General features: G+C 47.7%; 2 protein-coding genes across 14 annotated transcripts in view; one reads left to right on the plus strand and one right to left on the minus strand.

The window, feature by feature from the left end:
- LOC309643282 (uncharacterized protein) overlaps window positions 1-14429 on the plus strand; it is a 437652-nt gene that overhangs the window by 153103 nt on the left and 270120 nt on the right. The gene's annotated exons all lie outside the window — the stretch shown is intronic.
- The window catches only part of LPIN1 (lipin 1), a 219891-nt gene that overhangs the window by 119422 nt on the left and 86040 nt on the right, over window positions 1-14429 (minus strand). For all 13 annotated transcript variants that reach the window (XM_082425896.1, XM_082425900.1, XM_082425889.1 and 10 more), the window contains 7 exons: window positions 10860-10989; window positions 9350-9665; window positions 8163-8256; window positions 7308-7498; window positions 6156-6249; window positions 5334-5403; window positions 2138-2230 (listed from right to left, as the gene is read on the minus strand). In XM_082425896.1, the coding sequence (XP_082282022.1) occupies window positions 2138-2230; window positions 5334-5403; window positions 6156-6249; window positions 7308-7498; window positions 8163-8256; window positions 9350-9665; window positions 10860-10989 (988 nt within the window). The remainder of the gene's footprint in view (window positions 1-2137; window positions 2231-5333; window positions 5404-6155; window positions 6250-7307; window positions 7499-8162; window positions 8257-9349; window positions 9666-10859; window positions 10990-14429) is intronic.

The raw sequence follows: 14429 nt of genomic DNA on the forward strand, positions 1-14429 counted from the left end.
GTGAGAACAGGCCCAGTAATGTTTAATTTACCTGTTGAGACAGGTAACTTAGCCGCCACTATTAACAATTCTTTATTAGACCAGCGCAGGAATGTGTATCTATCTGAAATATAGTTCAGGTTTTTTTAAGAGATTTCATAACTCTTCCTTATTGCATGCCGCATTCTCCGCAGTTCCAACTAATGAAACTCTGGACACTCTGCAAAAATAGGTCTCTGAAGTAGCCTTCTTCTTAAATTCTCGAACATTCTGCTCTCCAGTAAGAGAATCAGAAAGGCCCCTTACACTTTAAGTCTCCTAAAGTAAAGCGCATGCTTGCTCTACCGTGTTTATACCCCTTGGAGATAATGGGACAGTCAGCAAAGCTCAGGTATGTGGACAGAAAATGCCCAAGAACAGTTTTATCTTGGAAACCCTCCCAACAGACTCTTTCCCTCTGAACTAATGAAATAAACAAACTGAGCTCCTGGGATTTCTTTTACTCTTATAATAACCAACTTGACTGCTGCCCTTGGGCTTTCTTCACACTAGATTCCAGAAGTATAATCAGCATTCCCTCAAACATCTGCCGAACCCCTGCTCTGGGTCCCAAAAACAGGTGCTCGGGAGACCACAGGGATCAAAGCCACGAGCACGTGTGGTCTCTGCCTTCGTGGAGTTTAGGGTCTGGATGGGACGGGGATGTCAATCAAACAGTCGTACTAATCGGTGTATAATTATAAACGATGAGAAAACCCGTGAAGGAAAAGTTCACAGGCAGGGTTAGGAGAGCAGAGAACAGCAGACTAGCCTAACCTGCCCAGAAAGGGCCATTTGAGATGCTAGTTAATTAAGTGAAGAAGGGTGACAGGGGTGCTAAGAACACTAGGCAGAGAAATAGCACATGCAAGAGTCCTGGGGTAGAATGTACTTTCAGCCAGGGCCACCAAAGCACAGAGGGCAGGGGGAGAATGGCAAAAGGTGAGGCTCTACAGAGGCAGGGGCTAGGATACACAAGTCCTGTAGACCATGCTAGGGACACTGGTCTTAATTGTAAGAGCGCTGGGAAACCACGGAAAGCTTTTAAGCAGGGAGAAATAGAAATGGGGCCATTATACTACATAGACCAATGCCAACTGCAGAGAATGAGGAAGAGAGGGCAAGAATGGATACAAAAAGACCATTTGGAAGCAATCCTCGGAGGGAAGGTGGCAGCCTTGAGTTGTGGGGTGTGGAGCTAGAGAGAAATGGAAAGCCTGAGCGATATTTAGGATGGTAAACTGACAGGAGGGGTGAGGGAAGAAGGAAGTACTAGCCTGTGGACGGACAGTGGTGCCATTTTCTGACGGTGGTCCAACAAAGGAAGAACTCTAGAGAAAACCATCAGATCGATTTCAGAAATGACGAGTTTGAAGCGCTTGAAGCATCCACGTGGAGATATCTGCCTAGTTGGCTATCTGATAAACGGACATGGAGTACAAAACGCCTTCCTTGTTAATAAAAATGGAGTCATCGCATGGGCGTGAATGAGGTTGCCTAGGGGAAAACAGGCAGTCGAAGCAGGAGAGAGGGCTCTAAGACAACCCTTGAGGACCCACTTACAAAGGGTCTGAGCCAGGGGAGGAATAGCCCCCGAGGCAGTGGCGGGGGAAAGACCAGGCGGACACACTGGCACAGAAGCCAAGCAAAGAAATAGGTTGAGAGGTTGGCAAAGATCTGAAACAAATTATAGGCATTTATAGAAATGGAAACCAAAGCCACTGAAGTGAAACGACTAATGGGAATTAGTCTAGGCTGTAAGTCTACCTCGTTAAAACTGTTCTCACAAGCAACAGGAAGATATTTAACTTAAAAAAAAAAAAAATTTTAAACATCACGTTGAATCTCTTCTTTTTACAGATAAAGACACGGTGCAGGGCAGGACGGTCCCCAGGCTGAGAGGTAACAGAGCCAGGAGGTGATGGCAACTGGTCACCGCACCGGGCCCTTCTCCACCTCCCCTCGTTCTGTGCTGCCTTTGCCTACCCTGTGGCAGGCCTGACTCTTGCACACTCAGTGTGATGGCTTCTTTCACTGACACGCGCATGAAGACAAACCCTACTGCCCAAAACCAAAATTCGCTGAGCTAAGTAGCAACACTCTTGTTTTCCAGACTCACCTCCTTGATTGTGCTGTTTCGTCCCCTCCATGAAAACCACCATCTTCCTCCCTTCCTGGGCATCTTATCCCTCATGATAGATTCCACCGTGGCCTGTTTTAAATGGATGGTAACATAAATAATGGAACCAAAAAAAGATCAACTTAGCACATTCAAACCAAAAGACACACACATGCAAATTAAACTAAGATTAAAAAAAAAAAAAAAATCAGAGAAAACACAACATACTATTTGTGGATTAAAAATTTTTGAGAAGCAAAACCTAATGGAGTCCAAAATTACATTAAGATAACTTAAGCATGAAGACTTAAGAAGATGTTAAAGGAATAAACAAACAACAAATAAAATACAACACAACAACAACAGAAAAAGAAAGCATTGAAAATCATTAGTGATTAGTCAGACCAGAAGTTTTCAAATTAAAGTGGTTTACTGATTAAGATATTATTATTCTCAATAAGATGATTATAAAATAAAAAATGAAATGATTAACATGAGGTATAGGGTAAACAGTCTTAAACAAAAGGTAAAATGCACAGGATCTTTTTAGTAAATGTAAGTTTCCAAATTTTGGCACACTGAGTATTAATAGATGCATTTGATTTAAAAGCTCAGGTATTAAAAAGAAAATTCATACTCTTGCCCTAAATAAATGCCAATTGAATAGGAGGAGACTAAACGTTAATTAATAATTTTCTTTGTAAACCAACTGTACTTTAATAAAATAAATTTTTAAGAAATAATAATAATTTTCTACATATTTCCAAAGAACAAAATAGCCATCTTGAGGCTAATTCCAGGACCAAGGTAAATGTTATCTAATTTCCTTTCCTTGGTTTACAGAACTATCAGGTAGCTGATACCTCAGCTAGTAATGAAAGATTTAAGTCTTTCAACCGAATGAGTTGCAGGTAAGTGGAAAGAGAAATAATTCACATATTTAGCCTGATGTCTGCTTCTTTCTATCATTTAAAAATCCCTACCTGACACAAAAGAAAACCACAAAATACACCAAAAAGCAAACCACGCATACCCAATTCACGAATAGGACAATTCATGAAGATGTCAATTACCCTATTCCCCCTATTTCATCCATAAATATAACAAAACTCCAATTAAAAAAAACTAACAGGATTCTTTTCAACCCTAGACAAACTGATTCTAAAGTTCAATTATAAAACAAACAAACAAAACTCGCCAAGAAAACTCAGACAGAATAATAAGTAGGCATGAGCCTTAATAAAATTTATTTTATTAAAATACATTTAAAAACCATAGTATTTAAAAGAATGCAGTGTTGGGACATGAGTAAACATGTTGATGCAACAGAAGACAAAGTCCAGAGATAAATCTAAATTCACGGAGGAAGTAGTAATATGATAAAGTTGTAACTGCCTATCAGTGGGAGAAAGAGTTATCTAATGAAAGGTATCGGGATAATTAGGTAGCTTTGCCAGACCCTCTCGGTTGCTTCCCTGGGTGAATCATCCCCTTTCTTTCTTGCCAACATAGCCAACACTTTGCTCGAGAATCAGACTACACTGTACAGGATGTTCTGGGAAGGCAGGCTCAGCTCCAGGGGAGGAATTTCGATTGGTCAGCACCACTTCGACTGGCCATTCCACTGTGTTGCCAACAACTGGCTTAGAGGTGGTCATGTGACCAAGTTGTGGCCAATGAAGTGTGAGAAGCCTGCCTCTATCCTTCCTATTTTGGATGCGGCTGTATGAGGAGATGATGGGTAAAACAGTCATCTTGGGATCGTAAAGGGGAAGCCAAGGAAATCAAAGAAGCTCACCCAGATTCATCAAGCCTGAAACTACCAACCTCTAGCATTCTTATTATACCAGATAATAAACCCCTATTATTTTAGGCACTTGTAGTCATTCTGTTTCTTGCAACCAAAGCATCGTGATTCAATAACCAGCTGAAGAGAAAAAAAAACAAAAAACTGATATGGTTCCTGATACCTCACTCATGACCCTCAAAATATCCAAGTGTGATACAAAACCCAGCAGCCACAAAAGAAAACGGTGAAAAATTCTACATATAAAGATAAATTCTGTATTAGATAAACACCAAAATCAGAATGCAAAAAATTACTGACAACCTGTAGAAAGACTGAGAACGCCTACCACAAAGACTCATTTCTTTAAGTTCAAGAGTCATTTCTTTTTCTGTGAACTTTATCACTAAGTATCTAGTGCATTGTTCTTTCTTCTTTTGGATCTGTAAGAGCTGAGACACGTAACATCAAAGTCTGTCCTGGGCCATGGATGCGATGCAGAAGCTGCCGAGGACAAAACAAAAGCCACTCTGGAGAACGTGCCCTCACCCAGTCCGCAAAGGATACTCACAGATAAAGCACCACCAAGGATGAGGTCACAATCCCAAAGCACGCACACACACAACCACAAAGGAGAGAGCAGGGGCTCAACGAAGTTGGATTAGACCTTCAGGAACCTCAGAGATGAAGGTTCCGACAGACCACAACATCCACGGCAGCACAAAGCGCTCGCTAAGCACATGAAGGAGGCAAGCGTGAGACGTGGCCTCTGCAGCAAAAAGAACGTAGCATCTGGTAGAAAGACGAAACGCCGGAAAACGGTCAATCCCAGGCGAGGCCCAGGGAACCGGTAGGGGGAGGATGCGGGCACAGCGGGGCCGCAGCGGGGCGTCTGCCCCTCGCCCTGCCTCTTCCCTGCAGCCGCTCACCTGCGCTCAGGTGCAGCTACGAGCTGCCCAGAGCCCGCACTTGCTCCTCCTCGGCCCATCGGCCCCGGACCTGCTTCCTGGCTGAGGGACGCCTGATGCTGACGGTGGCACCTGGCAGCTGGTACAGCACCTCCCTGCGCCCAACCCTGCTGCCTGCTCCCGCCCTTCACCCTTTCTCCCCTCGTCTCCCTTGGGCTCAGACGTCAGCCCGTCTGCTCTGCCTCCACCTGTGTCCCTGGCATGACAGGTGCGGGGACAGGGGACTGGAGAGGGCCGGGCTCGGACCGGCACTGCCTTGATTGCGAGGAGGGGGGAAGGACAGTCAAGGTGCAAGAGAGACCCTGACGTTTACACCCTTGGACTTCCAAACAGCACGGTGTAATTCACCTCCTGGTTTCTAAATTAAAAGCTAAGTTCCAACCCCCCAGATTCATCTCGCCATCATTTTCCGTGTCCCTTTCCTTCTCATGGTAAAGCTCACCTTTGGCAAAGGTTTCTGGAAGGCCTGCATCGCCAGGAGCAGAGGTGCCGCCGTCGTCCAGTTATAGTATCTGACACGAAACAACAAAAAGACGTCAGAAGACCAAGGCTCAGACTGAAAACCTCATGTCCTGAGAAGTGGTCGTGGTAGGCTCTGGAACTCCAGCTGGGTCCTTAAAGAGTCCAAGACTGTGGCCAGCACCCCGGCCCGGTCCCCACATGCCCCGCCCTTGCAGGAGCCCCTCCTCCATCCAAACCCACAGCGGCCACGGCCGTCTGGCAGGACACGCGGCATGGCGGGCGATCAAGCGGCCAGCTGAGAGCAGCCCTTGCCTCGCAGCGTATCAACCACCAACGCGCTGGGGCGTTTCTTGCCACCTTTCAAGGAAAAGGAAACTAGGACCCTCAGTTAACGCATAAACGTCCATGGCTTCCTCTTGGAGAGAGAAGTTTGCCAAGTCTGTAAAAACACGTGCCCGCCCCTTGACCCTAGACAACGAAGCTTTCACGGGGTGTGTGCAGTCTATCGTGCGACACCCGCGCATCATATGGGCCGAGCCCCACGGGCCAGGGCTGTGACATCACACCTCCCATCATGAAATCTCATGCAGGTGAGTGTAGACCCCCCGGGATCCAGTGACGTCAACACTCTCGCTATATAGTGATGCAGCATTTTGCCAAGGGTGAAGAGACAGTAGTAGACTTTTAACAAAGACTTAATTTCATGTATTTCCAAGAGCTATCGTCCAGGTCTCTATAGTTGAGAAATCGAAGCTGAAGCATTATCACACGACGGCTGAAATGACTTTCGGGAGGAACTTACTTATTCCCGATCTTCACCACGAGATTGGGGTCGTCGATGAGGGCAGGGTTGTCCACAAACTGCTGATAGGACACGGCTTGTTCCAAAAACGCATCTGTGAAAGCAAGCACAGGGAAGATAGAAGGAAAATCTGGTTCAAAACCCAGGCCTGTTTTTCACCCGCTCGTGTTCACAGCTATTTTCTGAGAGTTTATACATTCCAACTGTGCAGACAATCCTATAAAATCTATTTGCAAAGGGGGCTTCCGTTAGTTTGGGGGCAGCGTCTGCACATAAATGGAGGGAGGTGGGGCGGTCGGAGGATGGGGGGCAGGCTGACCCTTAGTCAGTGCACATGCGCTTCCGCGGCAGCAGGCGTGTGGGACTACGGTAAACACACGTGCCCGCAGAAGCAGAGGACCGGGGAGCAGGGCTCAAGGTCCGGCCACCCGGGTTTAAGTCACAGTCACTGGTGTGACCTTGGGCAAGTGACCAACCTGCCCAAACCTCAGTTCCCTCACGTGTAACGCGGGGATAGGAACCTTGCCTACGCCCTCGGTGGTCGTAAGGATGGACAAAATCACAAATGAAAGCGCGGTGACCTGCCTAAGGCAGGTTGGGGTGGGAAACACCCAGGGCCACCAGGTCCAGGAATCATCAGCTGGAATGGCTGACTGCATCGACTGGGGGTCTCAGGGCCACCTCACCACATAACTGGCATAAGACGCTGGGAAACCACTGTTATAAGTAGGGTGGGTGCCCCCTTCGGATGCAGCCGGGATGTGTCCCAGCACTTGCTCAGACATCCCTCTCTCCTCCGGCACTTCTGCACACTTGCAACATACTGCGTTTTCCCCGTGTTGACGCTGCCGCCCTGGGGCACCCCTGCAGGACGGGCACACGCTGTGCTCTGCGGGCACACTTGACGACCCGTGACCCCAGTGGCTTTGCCGCCGCCTGGAGCCACGTGTGACCCACAGAACCCTGAGGTCAGCCAACCGCCAGGCAGCAACGTTCGGGGCCTGAGCAACAGTGGTCACGTGTGCTCCACTAACCCGGCCAGAGAACATCGCCCGTGACCTGAACTCATTCTAGGAGCCCAGGCTTCGAGCCGTTCCCACCGGCGGCCACCAGGGGGCGCTCTTGGCTTGAGGACCGGCTCCCCGACGGTACCTTTGGTGATCTCCCTGTTGTCGCTGAGGCCGCCGCACAGCGAGATGGCGATGGACGGCAGGTCCCTCAGGCTGTCCGAGGTGCTCTCCACGCCACTGTCAACGCCAGAGCTGCCCACGGACTGCGGAGACTGGTTGGCTGAACGGGTTCCGTTGTCACTGGCGTGTTTTGTGAGCCCAGGAGGGTCTCCGCTGGAAGCAGAAGAGTGGAACGGGCTGTGAGGTCTCACATGGATATCAAGGGGCTCTGGCAATCAGAGGAGCCAATGATTTCATCCCGGGACAGACTTTCATTCAGGCACCATGACAAAGACAGACAAGCTCAATGAACGACCTCAGGAAGGAAGACGGTCATTTTTGGCCTCTACGTCTCCCTGCACCCTCTCCCAAACACACTGAAACTGACGGAAGAGAAAGCACGCTGTCCTAAGAGGCCACAGTCCTCTGTTACACGCTCCGAGGATCTGGCCCTCCCTGCAAATCACGGGAGAACTGAAGACGGGCCCCCAATGGCCACGGGAGACTCTCCCCGGGGGAGGAGCAGGGCCACACAGATGCCCGCTCTTTGCCACTGGTTCGGGGTGCGGGGCCACTGACCGCTGCGATACCACCCTGGTGTCATCGGGGAGGTGGCCTCGTGCCTGCGTTCCCGCTCAGATGCCACCCCGGGGACACACCCACACGCTCACATCTACACAGAGAGTCCACTGCTTTTACTGCTTTCTTCTCACAGTAAAACATGAGCCTCCGGCAGCCTTTTCATACTCACTTTCTAATCAAATGTAAGGAAAGAGCGGACTCCCGGATTAATATTCAGATTACAGAAAATGATATGAAGAATAAAAAGAATTGTTACTTTTTGGGAAAATACAGGGCAGCGACTTCAGGGTCCATGTCTGTGAGATCATCCAAGTAGACGCCATCGGCACCAAGGTGTCTGCTTCGTTTGTCTAAAACAGCAAAGGGGTCAAATCAGAGCACCGTTCTCCAGAAACCACCTCATGGACTTCTGAGTGTCTCCAGAAAGGGCACTTGAGCACAGTGTGCAGATGTGCCCAAACTGCAAGAAACCCAAGGAGCCAGTGGCACGGCATCGCCGCCGAGGCCGACGGCCCAGATTCGCATGCGGCTCCCACCCTCGCCAGCCGTGTGGCCTGGGCCGGTCGCCTAACTTCGCTGAGCCTCAGCTCCCCAGCTGGGAAGGACCTGAACAGTACTAAGCGCTCAATATATTGACACGATTACCATCATTATTATTATTATTATTATTATTGGCATTAATGGTATTGGTTTTGTTGTTATTATTATTACTAAACAATAACGCTTTCATTAAGCAATTCCCCATCAAGACTCTGAAGCACGGTACCCTAAAGAGGGTACCATCGGCCCCTGGGCACCATGACTGCAGCCTTCCAGTTTACTTCTGCTGGAGAATTACGTTCACTGGTTCATACAAACCTAGAACACTGCACAAGGCCACACGGCTAACAGATAGGCTTAATGTCATTGCTCCAGACAGGCAACCAGGTGGGCATTCAGCTATATGTAAGGAGCCCCCACTACGTGCCAACCACTATTCTAAGTACCAAGGAAACAGGTAAACAGACCAAAAAGATTCTTGACCTTGCAGAGCACATATGTTCTAGTAGGTAAGTCAGGCAAAAAAATGATCATTTGAAACAGTGACACACAGCACGCAGAAATTAAAACAGGATAATGCACGAGAGAGAAACTAGGGGCGAGGGGAGCGGGGGCACAGATTAGCTTAGTCATCAACGTCTTGTGCAGTCCCAGCGTGTGCTAGACCCCAGCATCCCTGACCCGCACAGGGCGGGGCTTACCACACCATCCCCGAGGCCTCCTTCAGGTCGGATTTCCTACGACTAAATTCTGAGAACTCACATATTGAGCAAAAGGGTACAGACCGAACAGGAGAGATGCCCTGTTTCCACTTTGAAGCACCCCGAACTTTGGGGGGAAGAAGCTGTAGTGTGCCGAGCCCCAAGTTCGCAGGAGGGAGCTGGGAAGCGCCGGCATCCTCACCCTTTTTCCTAGAAGGCGAATCCGTCTTGCTGGCTGCCGGGGCAGCGCTGGCGGAGAGGGCTTTGGGCTCTTCGATCGCAGGCAACGGGGGCGCTGCGGCTCCTAAGGCCTCGACATCTTCTTCGTTCACGAACTGCGTCTCCGTCTGCGGCTTGTTCTGCTCCAACAGCGGCTGCACGGGAGACCCCCCAGCCAGTGTCGGTGACTGTTCACTAAGCGCGTCTGAAGATTCACTGGGGATGGCTTGAAAGTGCATCTTATCACAGATTTTTCTACTGTTCAGCGGGCTGGACTCTTTCATCTTGTGTGCAGATGACTAGATCAAAGGAGCAGGGAGGGAGAGAGACGGTCAGAGAGAAACTGAGTCACCAAAGAACACCTGGGCAGGTAAGGATCTCCAGAGCCATGCCCACACTTGGCAGGACACGGTGAAGCATCAGGAGTCACCTGGTGATTCCGTACCTGCCGAAAGGTCTGGAAACCAAGGACAGTACTTCCAAAGTGAATGAACTTTCACAGAAAACATCAACTGCCAAGTAGCAGTGAGTGAGATTAGCAACGGAATGCAAACGTCCAGCAGGAAAATGGGAAGTGTATTCACACCACAGGGCGTTTGCAGTAATAACAAGTGAATTACGATTACACCCAACAACATGATGAATCTTGCAAAACTAATCTCTGCTGCTAGAGTGAAGACTGGGTTTATCCTGGGGGTTTGTGGGGGGCGGTCAGTTGGAACAGTAACTGCAAAGGGTCGGAGGGTTTCCAAGTTCTGATTTAGTCCCACTTCCTGGTCTGGGTGCAAGTCATGTGGACACATTCACAGTGTGAAACTTTACGGATCTCGGCACTTAGGATCTGGGTATTTCTCTGAACGTGTGTTATATTTCAGTGAAGTCTACCCTCAAAACGTGAATGAACAAGGGCAGACTTGGTGGCTGGTTCACATGAGTGGGAAATTAGCATTTCTGACTCTATTTCTCCAAGGAGTTTCCAGTTACAGAAAAGATTTATCCAAACAGAAACCGAAATGCAATTTGTGGGCCAGAAAGTGGGGAGAGGGTATGCATTTCTGTATCCGATCCCACAGCTTCGGGCACAAATGAAAACAATGCAACAGTGGATCTGTGGCCGGAACTGTTTTGCCAGAAGTGATGGGTTTGCACTTTCGTGCCGTTTCTCCAGCAACAAATGACATGAATTTGTAAAGATGGTTGGCTGCATCAGCACTACCACTTGTGGGCAGAGAAATCAGCGTTTTCCATGAAAGCTAAATAACCTAAATAACCTAGAAAGGGAATCAACCCACAGCTTCAGCCTCAACAGACCTAGTCTCCAAAGAGCTGCCCTTCTTGAGTCATAATAGGAATGCTTTCAATCTTCACTCACTCACTCATTCATTTCTTCGTATCACAAAGATTTACTGGGGATACAAGAGGCCGTAGCATCTTCCAAGGATCTTACAATATTATTATTTAAAAAAAAAAAAAAAAGCCCCAAAGCCACTTACCTTTGCGGCTTGGGGCAATTCTCCCCAAAGCCAGAGCATTTCTAGATTATTCTTCTGCATTGTCCTGTCCGCAGACTTGCTGACCAATTCCGAATCACTTTTAGGTGTTGAAGGTCGGGAAACTGAAGGACTTAAGAAAACACAAACGCATGATTAAAGTGGGAAGGGAAACTTTTAAAATTGTTTTTGGCCCAGAATTCTATGGTTCGGGAGAGCCCAGAAAAATGCACCCAACCCGCCACTGCCTTATGTCCACGGCTTCATGACTATCCCCTCTGTGGCCACCAGGGGTTGACAGAACACGCGCCAAGGGGGAAGGTGCTTCCAATTTGGGTAGCCCTGTCCCAACCTGCCGCCAAATTCCAAGCAAGTAAAGATGAGAAGAAGGAGCATTTAAAAGGGGAAGTTGGAAAAAAGAGAGATGAAACGGGAAAGGGAAGAAAAGTTGGTTGCCATCTTTCCCTGCCTCACCCTGACCTCAACGCTCCTGCAATGCCAATTTCCGAATCAAGCCCCTCAACTCGCAGACAGCTGCAAGAGGGTCCTGGCCATCTCGGACATGCACCCATTATATCCTATACTGAAAATATGTATAAATCTGCACCGGCTTTGAAAACAGGGAAACTGATCATGGGCCAACTTTACCACAAATGCCAGATGCCACCAATAACTCACTAACGTGGCAGGGACCTCCAAGCTGAGATTTTGCAAAATATTATATCTTCCAAGAATACTTCAAAGATTCCTATTTGCTAAGCTCTTCTTCCTGCAACAACACATCATGATGCTTAATTCTCAGACCAGCTTTTAAGTGGCTGTAACTTGGGTTTGCCTCTCTGCGTTTTCTACATTTTCACTCCTGAGCCCTGAGCCGTCACACCTCGGTCCAAGCACAGAAACCACCAACTTATCTACAGAATTCTCACAGCCTTCTAAACAACATGTGGATGAGAAAAAAGACCCATTTAATTATCTCTGGTCTTCCATCTCCTGCACCATTTCCTCTAAGTAAGATGACAGTTTTAAATGATGTGAGAAAGAAAGCCCCTGCAATTTTCCTTTTGCACCTTCTCTCACAGCCCTCACACAGTCTCCCCTAAGTCACCTCTCATCCATGTGCTTGGTTTCATTCATCTGTTCAAGTTAGATGTCAGCTCCAAGGGAAGAGAACTTTCCTGCCAGGACAAGGAGAGCTCGTGGATGACACACAGCTCGTTTCAGACAAATAGGGACCCTGAATGGCTAAACTGCTCCTGGCTCTCTTTAGTCCAGCCATTCGGACAAACAGACTAAATGCTGCTTCTCTCCATCGTTTCACACGGAGGTGGACGTTGGCTGGCTCCCCCTCCCTGGGCGCCCGCTGCCCTCCATCCACGTCAACGGCACGTGGCAGCCCTCGGGCTCCGCTTGGCCAGTCTGCAGAGAGGAGGACCCTGAGACCGCATACCGAGGGCGTGTAAACGACGGGACACCTCTACACGCATGAGCGTGCATGTGCGCGCGCACACACACATACACACACACACACACTCGTGCCCATAAGGAAGGAGTCCCCTGAGGAGGAACGCTGGGCCCTCCAGACATCGGAGAGGTGAAGTGTTCATCACCTCCGACCTGTCTTGCTTCCTCTAGTTTCCTAAGTCTGCTTTTCTCCAAAGGGTCAATGCTTTTCTGCCACCGAAGTGTCCAGAATTACACGTTCAGTATCAGTGACATGTGCAAATGGAGCGCTGTGGCCTCCAGCGAGGGGCCTTTGTGCCGACAACTGTGCCCTGGGTCATTCTTTCTCCAGAGGCATCACGGGGGAAATCCATCGTAACGGACTTCCTACCCTCATCGGCACTGCACCCAAACCTCAAATCATTTGTTTGAAAAGAATACAATTTATTTATATTTTGTTATAAATTCTTTGGAACAATACATTGTCTTACCCACCACACAAAATTAAGTCAAGCCCTTTAGACTGAGTCTGCTCTGGAGTCAGGTGTCGGCAAACGTTTTCTCTAAGACGCCAGGCAGCAAGAATTCCAGGCTTTGCGGGTTACGTGATCTTTGCAGCAACTACTCAATTCTGCCCTTGCGGTGCAAAGGCAGCCACAGACAATATATGGACAAACTGGCTGAGCCCCATAAAACTTTACAGAAACAGAGGGTGGGCCGGATTGGGGCCACGGGCTGTGGTTTACCAAACCCCACTCTAGAAGAATGCACACACTGAACGCGGTTCTCTGTCACCCCGCTCAACTCCAGAATCCCTAACCTTCTGATGCTGTGATAAAAGCTACAAGCCATATGGTTTCCACAGAGGCATTCAGGTGGGCAAATTCATATTCACAAAGGACCCAGCCCTGTGTGAGTCATAAGCTAGACGTGCCACCTCTCACATTCACTGTGCCGCTACAATAAACGCTGGCCCCCAGCCCGCACCAGCCTCGCGGAAGGATGCCGCACCCAAATACATGAGCACGGTCTGCGCTGCTTGTTGAGAGAATTCAGACAGACAGAAGATGAATTAGGAAAAAGACTCCCAGTGCTGAGTGTGATCGATGAGAAAGATGATTCCAGAATTTCTAATATGATTACCAAATATTAGACTTTTAAGATAAGGGTTGTTCAAAAAAGTAAGCTTCAAGGTCACTGATTGATTTTCATAACTAATGCATTTGTTAGCCATAATAGTTTTCAGCATTTTCCCTGAAATCCCAATCAGGGACATCAGTTGTAACTGCTCACAACTTAGTTGACCTCATTTTAAAATGGCCTTTCTTCTGCACAGTAACCTGTGAGTGAAGTACGTCCTGAGATTGGGTTCTTCAATCAAAAAGAAAAACAGTTTCCAAGGTAGAAGTTAATCACAGCTTCTCTGTTCAGGTTTCTAAAGAAAACGCTGTAAGTCTACAAAGCAGGCAGGTCAAAGCATGGGCAACGTTGAGGGAATGGAGGCAGGAACCTAAGGCCTCTGCCTCAGATGAAGACTCTAACCTAGGAACCCAAACCTTCAAGTCCATCCTATGCTATTCTCCAAAATTCTATGCTACAAATGCTGTGGAAACATCTGATTATATTACACAGAAAGTCTATAAGCTGGTTTTTTTTTAGGAATTTTTTTTTTTTGATGTGGACCATTTAAAAATCTTTATTGAATTTGTCACAATATTGCTTCTGTTTTATGTTTTGGTTTTCTGGCCGTGAAGCCTGTGGGATCTTAGCTCCCCAACCAGGGACTGAACCCACACCCCCTGCCTTGGAAGGTGAAGTCTTAACCACTGGACCGCCAGGGACGTCCCAGAAAGTCCATAAGCTATTTAGTGAGTTATAGTAATAACTCTTCTTATGCTTAAGCAACATCTTAAAAAAGTCTCGTAAACTTATTTGTTGAACAACCCCAGACACAAAACAGAGATCATATTCCCAGTTTTCAATGCATTGTTCTATTTTTCAAAGCACTTCACAAAATTAGAAAGAATTATATGCTTGACCCTAATTTCCAGAGAGTTAAATTTAGTACTTTAAAAAAAAAAAATCTAACCATCGACAAATGTTTAAAATGAAAGGAAAAGTAATAATCTA

This window comes from Balaenoptera physalus, assembly GCF_965194825.1.
Source record: "Balaenoptera physalus genome assembly, chromosome: 15".
Taxonomy (NCBI): Eukaryota; Metazoa; Chordata; class Mammalia; order Artiodactyla; family Balaenopteridae; genus Balaenoptera; species Balaenoptera physalus.